General features: G+C 47.4%; 1 protein-coding gene across 6 annotated transcripts in view; it reads left to right on the plus strand.

The window, feature by feature from the left end:
• Positions 1-21,551, plus strand: part of LOC149325860 (uncharacterized) — a 292,578-nt gene that overhangs the window by 264,182 nt on the left and 6,845 nt on the right. For all 6 annotated transcript variants that reach the window (XM_089563537.1, XM_089563535.1, XM_089563539.1 and 3 more), the window contains 5 exons: positions 2,350-2,413; positions 4,002-4,165; positions 18,233-18,311; positions 20,320-20,371; positions 20,690-20,766. In XM_089563537.1, the coding sequence (XP_089419663.1) occupies positions 2,350-2,413; positions 4,002-4,165; positions 18,233-18,311; positions 20,320-20,371; positions 20,690-20,766 (436 nt within the window). The remainder of the gene's footprint in view (positions 1-2,349; positions 2,414-4,001; positions 4,166-18,232; positions 18,312-20,319; positions 20,372-20,689; positions 20,767-21,551) is intronic.

Below are 21,551 nucleotides of genomic sequence, written 5' to 3' on the forward strand. Positions count from 1 at the left end.
GGAAGGCGTTTTTTTTTTGGACTCGATTTTTCGAGATTTGCAACATGACGCAGAATTATCTGTTGTATTATGAACAAGTTAGTATCATGAACAAGGTGGACTAACCAGTTCATGTTAGTATTTGCAGTTGTTGCTCATACTAAACTGCAATATTTTAAATATTATTCGAAGAATGCATAACAAATTCTGATTTTACATTTTAGAGGCAAAGTGTCACGGCATCGTAACAACGCACCTGCAACCGAAGGAGGTTTTTCGCTAAGGTGTTCAATATGGTCATCCCAAGTCAAGTGAGAAGAAAAAGAGACTCCTAATGTTTTGTGTTTGCTGATAATATCAATAACCTCTCCTTCAAACTTTAGTATGGCACTGTGGTGTAGATCTTTATTCTTAGCACGAAACATTATTGCTTTGGTTTTTGCTGTAATTAATTGAAGTTGATTTAAGGGACACCATGTTGATAATTTCTCTAGAGCAACATTACACTTCTCTATGAGACACTCAACCTCAGGGCCAGAGACAAGCAGAGTTAGTGTTATCGGCATAGTATGCCGATGACACTACATTTAGTATGCCTCTTTTCTCGCCCCTCATGTATGTACACATGCTTGGAATAAACAACTCTCTTCTTTCCTTCCGTTAAGGCTGCCAGTTCACAGCTGGGCCGTTACGAGTAACGTATGGTCGAATTGCAATGACATAGCTCCCGACAAGCCGATCTGTCTCATGACAGCGCTGTCAGCTTTTGTGTGTGGGCTGCCTTTATTTCTGAGAGGCCACATACACACTCTTGGGCTGTTCATTTCCTCCCAGAATCAATGTCCCTGTCGAAATTATTGAGCGTTTTCTTACCCGCACAATTGTTATTACTTGAATAATATGAGATTGTTAGCGCTAGTTTCATTTTGTTCGTTATCTTACTTTAGTTCACGCTGCTTTATTTGTACAAGCTTTGGCCCTCACCTTTATGAGCCTGAGAAAGGCTTACGGTATATAAACAAAGAAATAAACAAATAAATAAATACATAAATAAATAAATAAATATACAAATAAATAAATAAATAACTCTTGGAGAAATCGAGTTCAGAATGATGGCAGAGTGCGGGTGCCCGCAATTCCTTTGTTCTCTACATTTAAAAAAAATTAGGGGCACTGCACTTCGTCCTGAAGATTACGACGCTACAGTGGCAATGGCTATTTTACACACACATTAGCATACATCAGTAGGCATACTACACCACGTGATACAGCACAAGACGTGCAAGATGTATGTGTAACTAAGTCGAACGAGCGTGCCTTGGTGGCCTAGGAGTGCCGTGTCTGTCTGGGAACCCAAGGGCCACGGGTTTGATTCCCACTTGTTTATCGCAGTAATTTTTCAGCCTTATAATTTACATTCTTATATGCCATAATGACATTTCAGCTAAGCTGTGAACTAATTATCATAGTTTAACTCGAGTTTTTATCATTTTCATTTCGAAACTCAGCGTGTGACGTCACAACTCTCTGGACCAATTTCTGAGTTAATGTGAAAACGCGCACGGCTTTTCCCCTGAACGTCGTCTCTAACGCACTTGTGTTAAAATCGCCTCCATGCGATAACAGCTTGTTCAAGTGGACTTTGCAAACCATTGCGAAACTTTGTGGTAAAATCCAGCGTACGGAGATGATTCTTGCAGTGAACCAATCGGCCCTGACCGAGAGACGGCACCTCGCTTACAAGGCTTGATTTTCCGCGAAAGCTGGCATTGAATGAGCAAATGCTTATTTGCGCAAAGAGCGTAGTGCAGGCAGATTATATAAAGGTGCCTTATCATCTACAGCATAGCTGGAACGAAAATAGTTAGTGCTTCTACGATACCAAAAACGCGACGCTGTTATAGATCCCTGAAGGGAACAGGGAAAATCAAGAAACAATCGGCGTCAAAGCCTCCTTCCCGAAAGGTACTGCACTCTTGATGAAACATTTCGTGCGGTCAGGCTGTACTCACTTGATGCAGCACTTTTTTTTATGGTGGTCTAACTTCCCAAAGCGACTCAGGCCACGAGGGATGCCGTAGTTTCGACCACCTGGGCTACTTTAACCTGCACTGACATCGCACAGGACACGGGCCTCTAGAATTTCGCCTCCATCGAAATTCGGCCACCGCTGCCGGGTTCGAACCGGCGTCGTTGGGGTCACTAGCCGTGCGCCGTAACCACTGAGCCACCGCGGCGGAGGGATATAGCACTGCGTTGTGATATTGAATTCCAGTCCAAGTCAAAATTTATGGCGTTCAGCGCTGAGCGATACGAGCGACTAACATCGGCACCTCCAAGGTCGGGTGCATTTATTACCGCTCTTTGCAGGAAACTCCTCACGTGGATGATGCGAAAGTGTCGACGAGGCGTCGCTCTGCGGGAGCTTTCCAAGGTGAGGCCGCCAGTTGCACTCATAGAAGGGAACGGCAGTAGGATGCAATTAAAGTAAAAGAACTGTAGTTGTGGACAAAAGCGTGTGGCACGAAGAGTTATGAGCACTGCCCCCCTTACTTTCGCTGTTGTTCTCGATAGAAGAAGTGGTATCCCACTATAGTGCCTCGAACGCCAACTACTCGGTTCCTCGACGTGTCAGTGCGTGTCACCTTGACTGTGAGCACCAAGTTCAGTGGGCTAATAAATCTCTATTATTAAAATTTGAAAACTACTTCGAGCGTTGCACTCCTTACACTTTGCAATAGCTTCCTGTGTATTAAAAATTAATTTCTGATCAGCGGTTGCTACCCTATTGTTTGGGCTGACAGCAGTACTTTTGTAATATCATTCTTACACGTCTATAATATTAATGGATAATATTATATATTAAGACGTATGGTATCATATAATAATATTATTCTAATCGTTCTAGAAGAGAATACTTGCAGATTTGAAATCAGCAGACAAAAAGTGAGTATTAAATGAAGTTTCATGAAACTCGGTCAGTGAATAGCAAGAAAGCAGTTTTAAGGCTCATACTGGAAAATTGCAGCGCAGCAGTAACAAGGACGAGACGAGAAGAACGCAAGCACAAGCGTTGACTTAAAAACTGTGTTTTATTGCTCTGAGCCAGCCTATATAAGAACTAGGTACAAAACAACTAAACAGAACCAACACATAACCTCACGCATTCGTGGCACGATTATCAAAATTGTCTCCCGTTCCTCCGATCTTTCGTCCCATCATTGGCATTCAGAAATGACATTTCTTTCGAAATGATATGTCCCCCCTCACCCCGACTGGCGCGGCCCTTTGAATTTCTTAGCCGCTTGTGTTTTTGCAGAGCACCTCTTCATGGCGCTTTCTAAAGGTTCAATGGAGACTGTCGTTGAAGCTCGGAAAAGGATGTGGAGGAAAGAGGAGGTGAGAGGGGGAGAACGATGAGGTGCGTAGGGAGGGAACAGACAGATGGTGCCCTTCAAGTGGCGCTCGCGGGTGCTGCCGTGAGCCAGTTCTGTCTGCGTCCGCGCTGCCTGGCAGTCGAGCACCTGAGGCAACATACCGCACATCTGGACCTGTGCTTTCTATTCGCATTATCGAGGATCTCATTCATTATCACTTGCGGAACAAAGGAAGTGCATATTCCCAGCCTCAGACACGGTGACTCTGAGGCATGCCGCATGAATGGGCAGTCATCGTGGCTACGCGCCTCCGTTCCTCGGGGTCGTCACTCACACAAAACTGAGGCTACGCTAAGCGTAGAAGACATACGTGAAACGGCGCGAAAGAAGAAGCCCGAAGGCGAAACGAAGAAGGGGCAGGAAAGAGCGCTGTCTTTCTGTCCTTTCTTTGTTTCGCCTGCGGGCTTCTTCTTTCGCGCCGTTTCACGTATGTCACAATGAACCAACTAGCCCAGCAAAAAGTTCCTGCCTCCCCGGACGCCTGCGTGCGGACCCGGAGGTGGCTACCGCGCCGTATTCGGCGGAAATAAATGTTCTTCCTCCTCCTCTCCTTGAAAGCGTAAAAGGACTTTGTCTGCTGCGCAGAACTTGGTGGTGAAGGCGACGGACGCGATTCGTTGCGCCTGCTGGCTCCTGGCCGACCAGATGCACCGCGAGGGCCGGCTGCCGCAACCCTCGACACTGTTCTTCCTCGACCTGCTCGAGATCGACCAGCTGCTTCGCACGCGTTCGCCACGGCTGGTGGCCAAGTAAGCACTCCCTCGGCTCTCCAGCGCGAATGGATTCCTCGCACATTGATGATTACCAGTGTAGATTTCAGAGCTGTGCGCAAGTGATTATTTGTCTTGGGGAAAAACACAGCGCACTCCTAAGACAAGGACGAAGAAAGACAAGACGATACAGCACCGTCTGTGTTTTTGGCCTTTTAGTGCATTTGGTTCACTTGTTGCCATCTCGTAGTGTTATTTGTTTGTGTTGTACTGCTTCTTCGCGTCATCCTTTTATTCGCCCTTCCACGCATAATACAATACAATACAATTTATTCACCACTTTTTCATACACATAAGTCTACTGGTCAGCCTAAGTACAAAAGCGCTGGTTGGCTTACCTGGCAGTTGGTGGATACATCTTCAGCAGTAAATTTGCTATCCAAAGCAATGATCAGATAGCAGGATTCTGTCCCACTGGTCACAAAAAGAAGATAAAAATGAGAACAAAAGGAAAAGGCCAGTAATACGTGATAAGTACATATTTGAAGGCAAGACGCATGAGGTATGCAAATAGGAACCGTTCACACCTGCAAAGACATAAAAAAAGTTATTCTTGCATTGTTGCTAAGCACCACTTTCTAATGTTTTTCACCATTGTTTTCCTTTGTTCAATGCTGTACAGGTCATTGTTCAGTTCATTAAATAGCGCACGGACATAATAGTTTCTAGCTTTTTTCCGTAGTTTGTGAAAACTCTTGGCTTAATGTATCTTTCTGTTTTCCTAATAGTGACTTCTTTGTGTACAGGTACTTTGAAATCACTTGGGAAATAGTGTCTCGTAACTACCGAAAACCGAAACATTTCGTGTACCTTAAGTATGTCTAGTTTGGAGTACTTCTCTTTTGTGGAGGCTGTGTGTAAGTCTGTGCCGTAACTGATGTTATTAACTATTCTTTTTATTAGTGTATCGATCTTCTGCATTTTGTATTCTGAGCATGTTCTATATAAAGTGACTCCATAGCGTAAAACATACTCCACTAATGCTTTATATATTGTAATTCTTAAACTAAGAGGACATTTCCCCCGCAGGTTATAAATTAAAGCCGCCATATTTCGTAACTTTTTTCTCAAGTGCTCAATATGGTTACTCCACGTCAAGTGTTGGTCCAGCAAAAGGTCTAAATATTTAAATACTGACTCAGGTCTTAGTGGCACACATTTACAAGTGCCACAAGTAGAAAAGTGAAAGTATAAAGGTCGACTGAGGGTAATGGGCTTATGTGGATTTCTGAAACATAAAAGTTTTGTTTCGCGAGGGTTAACGGAAATACAATTTTTACCAAACCAGTCCTCGATTTTATGTATGTCTTCTTGAAAACGAACACACCCTTTCTCGAAATCCATTGTATCAAGAATTATCGCGGTATAATCTGCATATTGATAAATTTTTGAAGTCAATGGTAAACTGCCCAGGTCAGTAACATATATGTTAAAACGTATTGGGCCTAAGGTGCTCCCTTGAGATGCACCGTATTTTATTATTTTATTGCTACTATACTCATTGTCACTTAGAACACACTGTAATCGATTCGAAAAGTAATTACCAAAAAAACCTGTTGAATTGACCTCGAAATCCTATGGTAGTTAGCTTGCTTATCATTAGGGAATGATCTACGGTATCAAATGCTTTGGTGAGATTTATGAAAAGACCTAAAGCGACATGATTATTTTCGACCACAGTATGAACATAATCTGAAAATTCTTCCAGGAGTACTGTTGTGCTTTTGGTTTTGGTGAAACCAAATTGGGCTGGATTATGCAGAGAAAATCTTTAACAAAACGACTGCATCACGCAAGCGATATGTTTTTCCATTATTTGTGCTAAACAGCACAAAACTGCGATTGGACTGTAGTTCGTGTAGTCGTCTTTTTACCGCTTTTATAAACAGGCCTTATGATCGATATTTTCAGCTCTTGGGGTATAAGGCCGGATTCAAATATGCCATTTAATATCTTTCAGCATCAAATCTTTCAGCTTATTGAAATGCAAATATAAGTCACGAAATCGTACTTTAGCTTTCTCCGGTGGTTTTGTAAGCTTCATCTGCCTCATGATGTTCCGAAGCTCTGTTTCAGATATTGATGGTGGAAAGGCTGTGTGTGTGCATGCGCGTACTGGCTTTTCTATCTTTTTGTTTTAATTTTTTGTTGCCTCCTAGGTTCACCCTCGCCATCTTGTGTCTTTTCAACTTGAGTATGTTATCTTTCGTCGCGTGCAAACTCAGCAGCTGTTACCCATGTCTTACACACACACACACACACGCGCGCACACACACGCACACACGCACACACACGCACGCACGCGCACACACACACACACACGCGCGCGCACACACACACACGCGCACACACACACACACACACACACACACACACACACACACACACACACACACACGAACGCACACACGCACACACACACACACACACACACACGCACGCACGCACGCGCGCGCACAATATATATATATATATATATATATATATATATATATATATATATATATATATATATATATATATATATATATGCTCTAGTACAGCGCTGTATCGTCTTGTCTTTCTTTGTCCTTGTCCTAGGAGTGCGCTGTGTTCTTCCCCAAGATGAACTACCAACTAGCCCGCTCTTCCACCCTTGCATGATTATTTGTAATCGATTACTTGTAGTAAATTACATTTTTGTGTCCTTTTGTAATTAATTGAAGACTGACTTTTTTAGACGGCAAATTTTGGGCTAATTCATTTGTTGTTTTTTGTAATCGATTACCGGTAATGAATTACTTCTTTGACGAAAAGGGTGACCAGGCGAAGCATTCGTGATAATGTGATAGAGACTAAAAGTTCAGCTGAGCAAGAAGGCGCGCATGGCCACCTGACGTGTTGCGCTTTCCGCGGTATTCGATCCTTGTGTAGCTGGCACCATCTATGGATGCTTTCTTCAATACGTCGTGCCTAGCTGATTCGTAGTAACAAAGAAAAATACCCCCGCCTTTTCATTGAACTGTTAGAAAGAGAGGAACGATGGAGTAGGAATGCTTAGAAGACGGCCGATGACTACCAACTGATCCGTTTAGCTTCAAAGGGACACAATTCATAGGGACAACCATCGCCCATGCAAAACATCTATCCACGATCAAGCGATAAAGCTATATTTTTCCGTGCAGTCATTGTTACTAACAACACAGACCACAGTTATACGCAGCAACAGAGAAGAAAACCGATAGAAAACCGGTTTATAACCTGGAATAAACAACAAAGAACCGGTGTTTACAAACGCAGCTTCCTATACCTCTTAGCCAGGGTGCGCCAGAAGGAAAAAAAGAAAACGTGAAAATAAAGAACCTCAGTAGGCAGTTAAAACCATTTCTAGCAAAGCAGTGTGAAAATTGAAAATTGCAGCTCTTTATCGAGGAGTGAAACCGAGGGTGTGCTGACACACTTCCTCACGCTCTAGAAATAAGAACAGCTTGGATGATTTCTCACTCCAGTTTTCTTTGGCGTGTGCAAACAACTTGGTTTTGATCGAGAGCGGTTTACAACCACAGCTGTTACAGGTCATGCGAAGAAACGACCGGATTCTTTGTTTTTATGCTCGAGTTGTGTTCTTAGGCCCTACATTTATACCATGCTCCCGTTTGTCCGTAGTAAACGCTTTTCCAGGTAAGGGAGATCCTATAGATAAATTTGCCCCCGCATTTTATGTACTTCGGGACTTGCTTCTCAGAGCACGATTCGTGGTTCCGCTCACCAAGCATTACACAGACCTTTCCAAGCTTGTACAGGACAGAGAAAACCACGTCGGTGTGGTATCTATTTGCCACGCCGATGTGATATCTTTATATTTTGGGACAGTCCGTGAAAATAAGGAATAACTTGGTTTTTCGCTAAATGCTTCGCTTTTCCGCCTCTGTTTGTTGTTTTATAGGGTATGCTTTTACAAATGGCGGGAATAAATGCGCTTGCATAACCAGCACTACTTAGGCTAGCCACTTAATCATCGCTTATAGCTTCGATGACGAAGTGAAAATGTTGAAAAGTATATCAATAGTAACTGATTACTGCTCTGTAATTATCCAGTTACTTCTCTGGGGCGGTAATTGGCCAATGTAATCAATTACGTTTCATAAGAGAAATTGGAATTCCAATCGGTTACTTATTTTCTGTAATGTGTACATGTACAGTGGTGAGCAGCCTTGTCTACAGCTCTTGAGCAGTGCGCACTTGGTAACAAAAACCGAAATTAGAGAGCAGCCCCTCATTACAGGGCAAAGTTTTCGTGCCTGCTTTGTTTACGAGGCTATCTGGCGCTACTTCCGTGCAAGCGTTGTAGCTGGACCCTAGAGGCTGCCACAAAATCTGGGTTTGTTTGCAAGGAAGTGCACCGCCCGAGCGCTCTAGACAAGGCTGCTCACCACTGTACATGACGTACATTTTTAGTTGTCGCCTACTTAAAAAATCTTGCCTTCACTGATACCATTCCGATAATTTTCTTTTTATTCCCGCCATATCGCAACTACTCGTACCTTCTTCAGCCACTCCTCTAAAGTAATTTTATCTTAACCCAAGAGAGGAATAAGCCGGGCTAGTTGGTGCATTGTTCGAATAAAAACAGCGCTTTTCTTCTTGTCTTCTGTGTACTGTGCTATGTCAGTGCACGTTAAAGAACCCCAGGTGGTAGATATTTCCGGAGCCCTTCACTACGGCGTCTCTCATAGCCTGAGTCGCTTTGGGATGTTAAACCCCAATAAACCAAACCAACCAATCTTCTTGTCTTCTGTTCTCTTCTTGGTCCCGTCTGCTACGCTGTTTTTATGCGAAGAATAATCTTAACCCTTTGTGAGGCGTGAAATTTGATGCAGCTTCACAAGTACAGAAATGGCACAGTTGTACTCAGAATGAGTCTAGCAGCTGAATGACCTCGTTTCAAATAATTTAACCACTGGTTTTAAAGAAAAAATTGGAACGCTGTTTACCATCGCTTTCACAACGAGAACTCAGAAGTGGGAAGTGTTTGCAGCAGTGTCGATTACACGTAAGAAAACATTTAGTAGAGCTGTAAGGACTTCAAAACCTTGGCCTTAGAGCAATACACGCGCAATAAAACTCGCATGATAAACAAACAATAAAACTCAAGAAAATCATGCGGATATGTTTATGCGAGAATCGCTGAGGATGCAGATTCTTAATACCATTTAGAGAGTGATGGGCGGAAAGAGTAAAGCATCTTGGGAATCGAAAGTTTAAATTATTTTCAAGAGAGCACCCTTTTAACGCTAGAGCGCTAATGCCACCATGTCGGGAATAATTGTCCAGAATCGGCTTCGGTGTTGGCGACCGCTTGAAGCCTCGCTGTCGGAGCGGCTGATTGTTCCGACTGCTCCGGCAACCTGAGTGGGCCACCTTGGTCACGTGACCTGTGGCATTTCACAACCTGCCTAGCCGATTGTGAGAAAACTTACCACCATGCCAGGTGGTAATAGTTAAATTAATGATTGTTCGCGAGACGTTGCCCGGGAAGAGCTACATGAGTCTGATAAGATCTACCGGTAGCAGTACCAGCCGTCGCAGCGCAGTGTTGCATCGGTTAACCGCTGCATCACTGCACCAAGTGTGGCATGGCGGCCCTCAGAGATCAATGAATGTAAGGCCGAGATTGACCAATTCCGCATATATGGGCATTAACCCATTAATTCTATTGGATAATATCCTTAAATGACTGTGCAATGAATTAAAAGCCACTTGTAAATGTTTTAATGCTTATAAATGATGCTAAGAAGCATTCAAACCAAGTATGAGTCTTCGGAACTGAGCCGGCCATTTATTGTGATTTTTTAAAAACCGCGTTCTTTAAAATTCGCGGGCCGATTGCTGTCTTCGTAGTAACTGATTTTGAAACTAAGATCGAGAAAATAGACGTCACTAGTCCCGTGACGTCTGCAAGCCACCACACGCTGTCATTCGCTGGAGCCAGGGCAGCCACGACGTCACGGGCACGCTTCCGGTAGCCGTGAAAATCGTCTGCTCGAGCCGCCGCGCGACCCCCTCGGGCAAGCCCTAGCCAGGGCATTGCCTTCACGCATATGCTTTCTATTTACCTCTGCCGCCTCTTTCTGTCGGGAGTTCGGGAGGCACTCACAGTGCCTTTGTCGCAGTTACAAGCAAAGAAATCCGACGCGCGCTACATCCGGGAAGACGAAGAGAGACCGGAAAGACGATGCCCAAGTAAGCTAAACAGGGCTAGTCGGAGCAATTGAATCTTTGAAAAGCTTAGCGCCAAAAACGAGACCCAGAAAAGGTGAAGACAGGACACGAGCGCTACAGGACACGAGACGAGGCCAACGCTTCTGCTGGGATGCTGGGTGCGACAACCAGAAATCGCAAACCAAACATCAGCGAATGACGTATTCATGGGCGGGGCCCAGTCCCAGAGCTGTTTTCTTTATTTTTTCCTGGTGCCCCGCGTGTTCGAGTTTAGGGGGGAAGAGGAGAAGCGTGATTTTTAATCGTCTATATCTTCGTTGTTATTGATGCTAGCTGAAAAATTCTTGCGCTGGGGTGACGAGTGATGGAATGCCTCTGTCGTCTGGTTTACGTAATCGCAATTAATTTATTGCACAGTCCATTTAAGGCGGAGCACAAGTGTCCCCTCCAATTTTTTTAAAAGCCTGTCATTACTTTTGTAGCTTTGCGATGATGCACCACCATCTTCATGGACAGCATCATTCAAAGGCATTATAATAATAATCATCATCATCAGCCTGACTACGCCCACTGCAGAACAAAGGCCTCTCCCATGTCTCTCCAATTAACCCTGTCCTTCGCCAGTTGCGGCCACCGTATTCCCGCAAATTTCTTAATCTCATCCGCCCACTTAACTTTCTGCCGCCCCCTGTTACGCTTGCCTTCTCTAGGAACCCACTCCGTTACCCTTAAGGACCAGCGGTTATCTTGCCTTCCCATTACATGCCCTGCCCAAGCCCACTTCTTCCTCTTGATTTCAACTCTGATGTCATTAACCCGCGTTTGTTCTCTCACCCACTCCGCCCACTTCCGATCTCTTACTTAACGTTACACCTATCATTTTTCTTTCCATAGCTCGCTGCGTTGTCCTTAGCTTAAGCTGAACCCTCTTTGTTAGCCTCCACGTTTCTGACCTATAGGTGAGTACCGGTAAGATACAGCTGTTGTATACTTTTCTCTTGAGTGATATTGGCAAACTGCCATTCATGATCTGAGAGAACCTGCCGTATATGCGCTCCACCCCATTCTTATTCTTCTAGTTATTTCCCTCTCATGATCCGGATCAGCTGTCGCTACCTGCCCTAAGTAGACTTATTCTGTATAGCTTACGTTTCTTTTTTTTACGTTGGCTGTCTTCGCTTTTATGAATCTGTACGCTTTTGACTACATGTGCTACGACAAGGCGTGCATTTGCTTGCCTCACTTTCATTTGCTCGTGCCTACTTGAAAATGAGCTTTCCATTACTAGTATGTTCGCCACCATCTTCGCTAAGCGCCGAGCTTTCACGTAATTAAAGAGGTATACAGCCTCGTTCAATGAAGGGTGCAGGCACCTGAAAAGTGCACTTGACGTATATTATGCTAGAAAACCTCCACATCTATTTGTAGCCTTGCTTTACTGGGGCTGATAACGTGACCTAGCTGCTTAGGAGGATGATGTTAGGCAACATCTAGCGTCATAACTGCTTTCTTAAAACCAGTTCGCCCACAAAGTCCAATTTAATTTTTCTGTAATTTGAACGGAACAACGAAGGACTGCTAAGAGACGGGAAATTGGTATTCCTAACAGGAATCACTAATTGATCTGTTTCCGCCCCCTTTTTTTTTTTTGAGGCCAAACTACGCAGAGACAAAATATACTGATTTGCTTGCACAAACGCATAGTGCACCGACGACACCTGTTGGTGAAAAATAAACGCATGCAGTTTTGTTTGTTTGAGAACCTTAGAGAGAAAAATACTAAAAACTGATCGTCAGGTGCACCGTTTTTTGTTTACTTACAAGAAAAACTTTGCGGGGAAGTGGTACACAAAGGTACAACTGTCCTGCGAGTGGTTGAAACTTACTGTTAATTTGGATGGTGAAGAAATAATTTCTTTTTACACGTCACATTCATCATCGTTTACGCATGTATTATATGCGAACCTCGCCAGGAATGAATATTTCAGACATTAGACAAAATCGCATATAAGGCTGCTCACTTTTGTTTTTCCAAACAATAACCCTTCGAAAGTGCCGCCGAGTTAAAGGCCATCCTGGATTGAGAAGTGTTGACTTCCTAATGAAAACATTTGAGGTTAAAATTTTTTCATTGCAATTTTCGTAATCAAAGAGGCACTGATAGGCGTAGCAACCTTTCGAAGCCAACTTAAGTGTTTGATAGGAACGACCATAGGAACGACCACGACCCTAAAGATACAAATACACCAGAGGACAGCTAGCGTGCTGTCCTGTCGGTTCCTTTTGTCGCTGTCCTTGTGCTTTCCACGCTAGTTGCAATGTCGCAGTCACTAACGAATTCACACCAACTAGCCCAACTGTCTTCCACGATCATAGGATACACTTATAAAAAAAATTTTGGCTGCTAATGCTTACAGAACTATTGAGCATAGAGCTTGTTACCTAAAGCGTCAATCAGTCAATGACTATTTTTATTGTCATCTATACCTGTAACAGTGTGTACTTCAAGGCGGAAAGCTGGGCTAGTTGTTGTGTCATCCGTAATTAAAAGACTAGCGCATAAAACTAGGACAGAGGCATAGATGGAGACAGGACGAGCGCTAAACATCAACTGAAGATTTACTACGACAAGCGGGTACTTAAAAACACTTCGGTGGCACATGCGCACACTGGGTTAAAACGAGCACAAACTAATCGAACTAATCGAAATTTTGATTAGTTCGTGCTCGTTTCAACCCAGAGTGTGCATGTGCCACCGAAGTGTTTTTAAATACTTGGTTGTCGCAGTAAATCTTGTGGGAATCCTGGCTTTGCGCCGTCGCCTTTGCGCGGCTGTGCCGGCCGCCCGCGTTGTTTCTCCTCTTTCCCTTGCTCCCGCCTCAGGCGGTGGAGAGGCGGCTGGGTGACTAATCACTGTCATTTAGCCACAGCTCCGCCCCGGCTCCCCAAGGGCCTTTGCCATTGGCGCCTTTTGGCGGGAATTCGGGACCCCGCTTTGGGCGGCCGCGCGCCGCGCGACCGTCCGAGCGGGGCCCCGAGAGAGAGATCCCTCCGAGACAGCGTAAGGTGCGTACGTTACTGTTTGTCCGTGCCGGCCTTTGCCGTTCGGACCAGTGCTTACTCGAGCTCGCCCGCACGTGTCCTCTGACCTGCAGCGGCTCGAGCCTGTCCAGCGGGGTCCAGCGACCTCCGACAGGCGTACCTTGCGTTGATTGCCCACTCTCTCTCGCAACCGGCCCTACGGTCGACACGAGAGAGAGATTACAGCACTGCCGCGGGGACATTCTCCTGCAGCGGCGTGTTAGCGGCGCGCATTACTCGAGTCGCTTCGTGCGCGCAGCGGAGCCTTGCTCCTCGCGCGCCCCCGGGACGGGGTGACTATTGAGTGTGTGTGTATCAGCTAGAGGACGATGTGAATAAACGTCTCCTCTGTGAACTTGGAGGCCTATTTCTTTGCGGCGAATCGCTCTCCTCCCAGCGGAGGTTGAGTGCGCCGCAGCGGTGTCCCAGTGTGTGTGTGTGGTGACGGCTGATCGGGGCCCTTGGCTCGCGCGAAGCTCGAACCCGCGGTGGGTGGTGGCCTGTGTCCACGTAGAAACCCACAACTGGCGCCCAACGTGCTAAGTCATTGGCGCTTACGCCTTTGACGGCACATTAGCCGAGCAGGTCGCCTTGACGATCACGCTTGCGCACCGTGTCTAACACCCCCAGCGGGGCACTCGGCAGCTACATGTCGGCTCCCTACGGAGTTGTAGCGTCGTTTGATCCGCTGGCTGCTGTTCCTTCGAATAGCTAGACACCGTGGTTGGCCGCGGCCCCCAGTGGGGTTCACGGCGAGACAACCCAAAATGTCGACCACGCGTCTCCCATTGGAGCTGTATCGGAAGCACCCTGCGGTGCATCCGCTGGTCGCATGCCTCAGCTGTGCAAGCTTTCCGTCCAGTGCGAAAGCAGTTCGTGTCACGCTGCCGCAACCGGCAGTTTCGAACAGCAGCAGCCGTGCCCCGCGAGCAGTCAATTCTGCTCTGGGAACGGCGAGGCGCTGGCCCGGTTCCCTGTGGAAACCACGCCGCTCATCGAACTAGGAGCCTTGCCTCCCTCGTTCGTGCAGCCCGCCCAAGCCTCCACTGAGGCAGGGGTGCAGTGCGCTCAGTTGGCTGATGCGGCTCCGCGAGCCTGCGGGTCGGCTGGCGCGCTGGGCTCTCCTGATACAGCATTACGACTTTTCCGTGCAGTGTCGAAAGGGGAGCACAAACGTGGTAGCTGACGCGCTATCCCGTGCCCCACTCGCCAGCGGCGCCTTGACGCCTGTAGGCGGAGCGGGCGAAACAGCGGACGAGCCGCCGGGCGGCAAGGAGGGGGAACCCGCAAACGGGTTAACCCATTCCGCTAACCAGGCGAGCAGCGCTTCGCAAAGCGGACGAGAGGCAAAGCTCTTCGTGAGCGCCTCGGAGGTGCCGACGCGAACGGAAATTTTGGCTGCAAACCTGAGTGGGGACGAGACCATGCTCCCCTCTTGGGATGACTGGAATCGTTTTCAGCCGTAAGAGCTACTGAAAGCCCAGCAAAATGACCCCTTTTGTCGCGAGGTGAGCGACGGTCTCAGGGAGACGGAGCGCCGTGACGCTACTTGTATTGTAGCGGGCGCAGGGGGGCAGAAGCCAGCGTGTGTCGCGGCGAACCCCGGGGAGTCATATTTGCTGGACCATGACGGGCTCGTGCTGAAGTACATAGCCACCGATGACGAGTCCATCGACCCGTTCTAGGCGGTTATCCCCAAAAGTCTAAGAGGCGCACTTTAGCGATTCTCTCATGACGAACCACTGGCCGGTCATCTGAGTGACTCCAGAGTTTTTGCAAAACTGAGTCAATCGGTGACGTGGCCCGGCATGAAGCGTGACATTATCCGCTATTGCCGTTCCTGCCATGTCTGTCAAGCGGTGAAGTCACGGGGTGGCAAGCCGCCTGGAATGATGAAACCGATTGACAGTGTGCGTCCGTGGCAGATGGCCACCTGCGATTTGATGGGGCCTTTCCCCAGGAGCAAGCAGGGGTTCATTGACCTGAAGGCCTACGCGTCACGGTCTGATGAGCTTGCGCCGGTACCCATTGGTATCAAAGGCAAGTGTAAAGGCACAACTGGTGCTGCGGAACGCAAGCGTACGGAGCACCGGTACAATCTGAGGCGACGGTCACCTGTGTGATTAATGCCGGACGGCGGACTTTTCCGCAACCGAAGGCACGCAGCCTCAGCTAGCTGGCGAGCTTTCTCGTCAGGCCCTACCCAGGCAAAGCGCGGTGTGTTATTTTTTTTTGTGGTTTTGGCAGCATGCTCAGTTCCAGCCTTGTGTGTTTATCAGTTTATTTATTTGTTTGCTTGAGTCAGTTAAATTTCTAGCCACTTTCATTTCCTGCTGGTTCGTCTGTTTTCGTTCTAACGTACCGATATGTACATAGGCAACATGCGTTTGTGTTGGCGTTCAGTTTTTTTTCCCAGACTTGTACATAGGCAAACTTCAGCCCGCTCATGCTTGCTCTTATCTTCTAGAAGGAATAGATTGGGTTAGGTGTCGTTTGTACAGCGCGCCTTTTCTCATTTCCGGCCGGACTGTGGGTGGTTGGCTCGTTAAGGAGCCGTGTGTCGCGGTGCGAGTTTTGTGCGGCCCGTATGGAGGGGAAGTTGGCGGGGCGTTTGGGGCGATGGGGGGGGGGCGGAAAGTGCACCCTTTGACGCTCGCCGCGGCGCCTCTGGACGCTTCTGATGAGGGGATCGTTGTCGCCGACGTCCGCGCACGTGCTTGTGTACATGTGTTTGTGTTGTGGCTGTGACTGTGTGCGCGCGTATCCATGAGCCAAGGCGACGCCTGTGAGTTGTGCCGTTGTGTCCTTCTGCGTGAGCGCGAGGATGAGAAGGACCCCTCGCTGTGGACAAGGTTACACATCTGGACGCCGCCGAACGTCCTCGCCCGTGTCAGCCGGCGTGAAAGGGGTGCACTAACTGTCTTGTGCCCGAACGTGACCTCGTGTCCAAGGGCGCGAGGTTAATGCTCTGCCGCGGCCCCTTCGTCATCAACGGAAAGAAGACCGCCATCAGTCGTCGGCCCTCCCAACCCGTTCAACTTGAAGTCTGCGAGCGGTGAGTCGCCGACCGGCCCACTGGGCCGCGCCACCGAACTTTGAGGCGCCACCGAACTTTGAGGCTGGCATCCACTTGTAACATAGTTGTACAGTTGTATTCACATCTTGTGTACCGTGTATATAATCTGCAAGCTGTTTTGATTTACTGAAGCGTATGCAAGTGTTGTTTGCCTTGTTTTTCCTTTGTTTGTTTTTTTTACGTTGTTGTGGCTGGAACTGAAGTGTATCTAGTTTTTTTGTGTATTCATTTCTTTATTTTTGGAACTGAAGTGTAGCTTATTTTTTTGTGTATTGATTTCTTTATTTTGGCCGCGTGCTTTGCCGATGGGTAGGAGGGCATTTAAGGAGAGGGGGATGTGGGAATCTGGCTTTCCGCCGTCGCCTTTGCGCGGCTGTGCCGGCCGCCCGCGTTGTTTCTCCTCTTTCCCTTGCCCCCGCCTCAGGCGGTGGAGAGGCGGCTGGGTGACTAATCACTGTCATTTAGCCACAGCTCCGCCCCGGCTCCCCAAGGGCCTTTGCCATTGGCGCCTTTTGGCGGGAATCCGGGACCCGTTTTGGCGGCCGCGGATCCCGCGACCGTCCGAGCGGGGCCCGGAGAGAGAGATCCCTCCGAGACAGCGTAAGGTGCGTACGTTACTGTTTGTCCGTGCCGGCCTTGCCGTTCGGACCAGTGCTTACTCGAGCTCGCCCGCACGTGTCCTCTGACCTGCAGCGGCTCGAGCCTGTCCAGCGGGGTCCAGCGACCTCTGACAGGCGTACCTTGCGTTGAATGCCCACTCTCTCTCGCAACCGGCCCAACGGTCGACACGAGAGAGAGATCACAGCACTGCCGCGGGGACATTCTCCTGCAGCGGCGTGCTAGCGGTGCGCATTACTCGAGTCGCTTCGTGCGCGCAGCGGAGCCTTGCTCCTCGCGCGCCCCCGGGACGGGGTGACGATTGAGTGCGTGTGTACTGCTGAAGGACGACGTGAATAAACGTCTCCTTTGTGAACTTGGAGGCCTATTTCTTTGCGGCGAATCGCTCTCCTCCCAGCGGAGGTTGAGTGCACCGCATCGGTGTCCCAGTGTGTGTGTGGTGACGGCTGATCGGGGCCCTTGGCTCGCGCGAAGCTCGAACCCGCGGTGGGTGGTGGCCTGTGTCCACGTAGGAACCCACAATCTTCAGTTGATGTTTAGCGCCCGCCCTGTCTCCTCCTATGTCTTTGTCCTAGTTTTATGCGCTCTTCTTTTAATTAAGAAGTATGTACTTACTGTTTTAATTTTGTGTTCTCTGAATATCAGCACTGCCTCACAATTTGTACCAATTGTTTCGATGTTGTTCGTATTGAAGTTTATCTTAACTGTGTTTTATTTGTGACTGCTTACTTCGAGAAATAGCTACCACGTCATTTAAAGTTGCCTCCACTGCGATAATGCCTTCGTGGCGGCACAGGTATTCCCTAAAGATGTTTTCAAATAACGGATGCCACGGATGTGTCGTGCTCTCCTGTATTGCAAGCTCGAGAGTTTTACAAAGAAAACTAATATTAACATCCATTGTTAATAGTATTATTGAATGCATTCAAAAATGACCAATGAAGAAACCATTGCCTTCCAACCACACGAACATATATGTGAGACTGAAGAACTTTATGAGAAACTGAATCGAAAGATTTTCTCATGACAGCTCGTATTTGTTGGTGCTCTTCTGTATCTCTGGCTTGCAGGGCGCTTCGAAGAGAAAGACTGCACCCAGTAATGAAGAAAAGAGTCTTCCCGGAGCTCGTTAAAGGGATTCCAAGCGTGGTAAGGGCTTGCCACGCCAGTTGTAGCGACTTACCTAGAAGGAGGGGGGGGGGGGGGAGGCGCTGATTTGTCGGGATATTTGGTGCATATACAGATGCAGACAAAAGAAAACGGAGCACTCTATTGCCTTGTAAGAATTTTCATGCATTTCGTAATTTAAACTGGCAGCTATAGTTTGTGCAGGCTAGTAGTTAATCTTAGTGCGCTTTCTCGTTCGCACCCCGCCTGCACCCCTGACTTTTCTCGTTGTACCACTATCGGGTGAGGACGAGATAGGCTGACGAGAGAAATCGCCGAAGCCCTCAAATTCAATCATGCCTGTGAACAATGCGTCAGTACTCCATCCCTCCTCTTGTCAAAAAAAGAGCTCGATTTTCAGGGTTACTTGGCAAACACCTAACGTTTATGGGAAGCCACACACAGCTGATTAATTCAAAGAATCCTCGTTGGTGCTGCTTTTATCTTGCGTTTAGTCCCCCTGCCCCCTTTTGGGAACGTTTTTAAAGGTTTTACCTTCTTTATGTTTTTATATTTTTTTTATGTTTTCACCTGTATAATCTCATCTCCGTCCTGCATGGTTTTTTACGTATTCGGCGCCCTTTTGGGTACTTTTTCTTTCTTTTTGCTTTTTGTTAATGTTACCTACCTGACCACCATTTCACGGCATTTTACACCGTCTTTTTATCGCTTATAACTTTCTTCTGTTCCCTGTTGTGTTTTTTTTGCATCGTGTGACGCGACCACACTGATTGCCGGTTATCGCTGCAGCAGCCCTGTTACCCACCCTCTCTTCTTTTCTATTTAAGCGTCTTACCACCAGAATAAAATTTCATTTGTGAGTCAGCGCTCATGAGTGGTTCGTTTCTTGGTTTTTCCGTCTTTCTTCGCACTGTTTTTTCCTTTGCAATACCTTACCAACCACGCCAGAACCTTGCTGTTCGTGATCAGCAAACCTTGGTTTGTTATGAGGAAAACAAATAACAGCACATAGACGCAGAAAATGACCAGGCATGCTTTTACCCCGTGGGTTTTTTTCTGCTTTCTTGTGCTGTCCTTTCACGCTACGTGGTTTTCCGAAAGTTTGAGAATGCTCGCTCTGGGACCGCTCCTCACTTGACATCGCCAGCGAGACGGGAGTTAGCTGAGATACGCGATGGTCACTAGGCACAAGTCAAGCTACCCCAGCAACAATGGAATGCGACGTTTTCGTGGATTACATTCTTTTATGTAGTCCCAGTTTCATCGAATTTGTTCTCCTTTGCATTCTCGTCGCGCTAATCCTGTGCATGTTCTGACACAATGATAGAGTCCTTTTTTATGTATTATTGTTTCATTCGGCCTAATGCGGATTTCCGAGCGATCCGTGCAGTCATCTAGCAGTTTAACCGCACGACTGGCTAAGCTTGTTACAGAATGAGAGACATAAGTCAGACCAGACTGAAATAATGTTTGTACAACAACTTAACAAAGAAGGCGGTTCCTTGGGAAAAAGAAAACCCAAACGCTAAGTTCGCACAGCGTAAACCCGCTAAGAAAATAGAGAAAAGTGCGCTCGCTTCGGCGTGGATGGTTTTGTTCATCGCAGCCAGGAAACCAGTGACTGCGGCGCCTGTTAGAGGCCACGAAGAGAAAGACGCACAGCAGTGCAATGCTTGTTCCTTTCGCGAAGAATTATAGGCAGTTTCAAAGTCGTTTAGAAAGTAACGCTGCGGTTTTTACGCTAATGTGTACCGCGGTCCGCAAGCTGAACGTAGAGTTCTAGTGGCATTATGCGACATGCGGCACTAAAGAGAACTATGGAAGGTGAAATATTTGTTTATAGTTGTAATGCTGGCACTAAGGAGGTGCACATTGAGTACCGTGATGAGTATAGAAAGAAGTTGCCATTGAGTTCCGCGTCCTCTTACACACAATACTGCACAGAGATGGGGTTGACTACCACGGAAACGTTGTTTTGATGGAGGGCTCCTGCCATCGTGCATTGACTTATACAATGCTTTTCGCTCAGGTCGACGAGGCCGAGCGGAGAAGTGGCCTGGGGTCCAAGACAGTGATCAAAGGTAGGTACTGTGCAGATATGTCTATACGCTCTCTTAAGACGCCGCAAAAAATACGAGGTGACATTGGGTTAGTCATCTCAGGGCAGAATACTGGGAAGCTGTAGCACTGCTCGGTATTGGAATCAAGGGGAGGCGATGAATGTCGTTGCAACTTCTGCCGCACTACAAAAGTTGGGGAGAAGGTCTTCCGAGAGGCAGTTGTAACACGCGGGTGATATTCATACGCGCCGTTCAACACTCGCTTTCGTTTCTAACCTATCTCTCCGCTCCGAAGGGCTGCGAAACCGAGTTCTTCAGCGTACTTTGCCTTCCTTGCAGGCACGCCGGTCAGCGGTGGCATCGCAGAGGGCCCTGCTAGAGTTGTGCACAGCATCGAGGAAGCAGCTCAGATCCAGGTGAGGCCTGGCGCCTGCCGCACACATAGGGCTGGCGTTAACTGTAAAATATAGGTGTTATTGGCGCCCATTGCGTTGAATTAAACTGCCTGCAAGCAGACAAATCGAATCGGCGTCAAATTATGCCTTGGGCCAGTAGTGGGCGCTTCCTCTGGCCCCGCCTCGGAATAAAAAAAAAAAATGCGCAGGACCTTTACCTGCAGTGGCTTTGCAGTAGCTTGCGTCTCCGCGGATGGCACACTTCATGCGTCCCATTTAACCCTAATGTTCGAGCTCTCCTGAATTCACAAATCCGATTATCACAGAGCGTAGGATGGCTTTACTCTAAGTCGCACTGCTGCTAACTCCAGTGCCAAAACTCACAATAACTTCGTATGTATCCGATTTTAACGCGAGATTGCGCATTAAAAACCTAAGCAGTTTTGAGAACAGTGTCAACTTCATGGGCCAAGCCGGTGACGGCGACATGCTCAGCTATCATGGTGACCAGTGCGTCAGTATGTGTTCGCTACAGTTAATGAGGACGTCGTTCTGGTGCCAAGTGACATGACATCTATGCGGAAGTTACGGTATTTGTGCCTTAACGATGCAGTGAAAAAAAAAAAAACAGGTTCAGGAGCCGTGCAGCGAACGGTGGATTGATGACTCGCCCACATTGACACCGGACGACAGGATAAAAACTCCGTCTATCGATTAATGGTCCGTACCGAATAATGCAGTTCACTTTAACGTTCGCCCTCAGTTTTCTATCAGTTCCCTTGCGCCGCAGTGATGCTGCCAGACTT

This window comes from Amblyomma mixtum, chromosome 10 (assembly GCF_055824585.1).
Source record: "Amblyomma mixtum isolate Tamu chromosome 10, ASM5582458v1, whole genome shotgun sequence".
Classification (NCBI taxonomy): Eukaryota; Metazoa; Arthropoda; class Arachnida; order Ixodida; family Ixodidae; genus Amblyomma; species Amblyomma mixtum.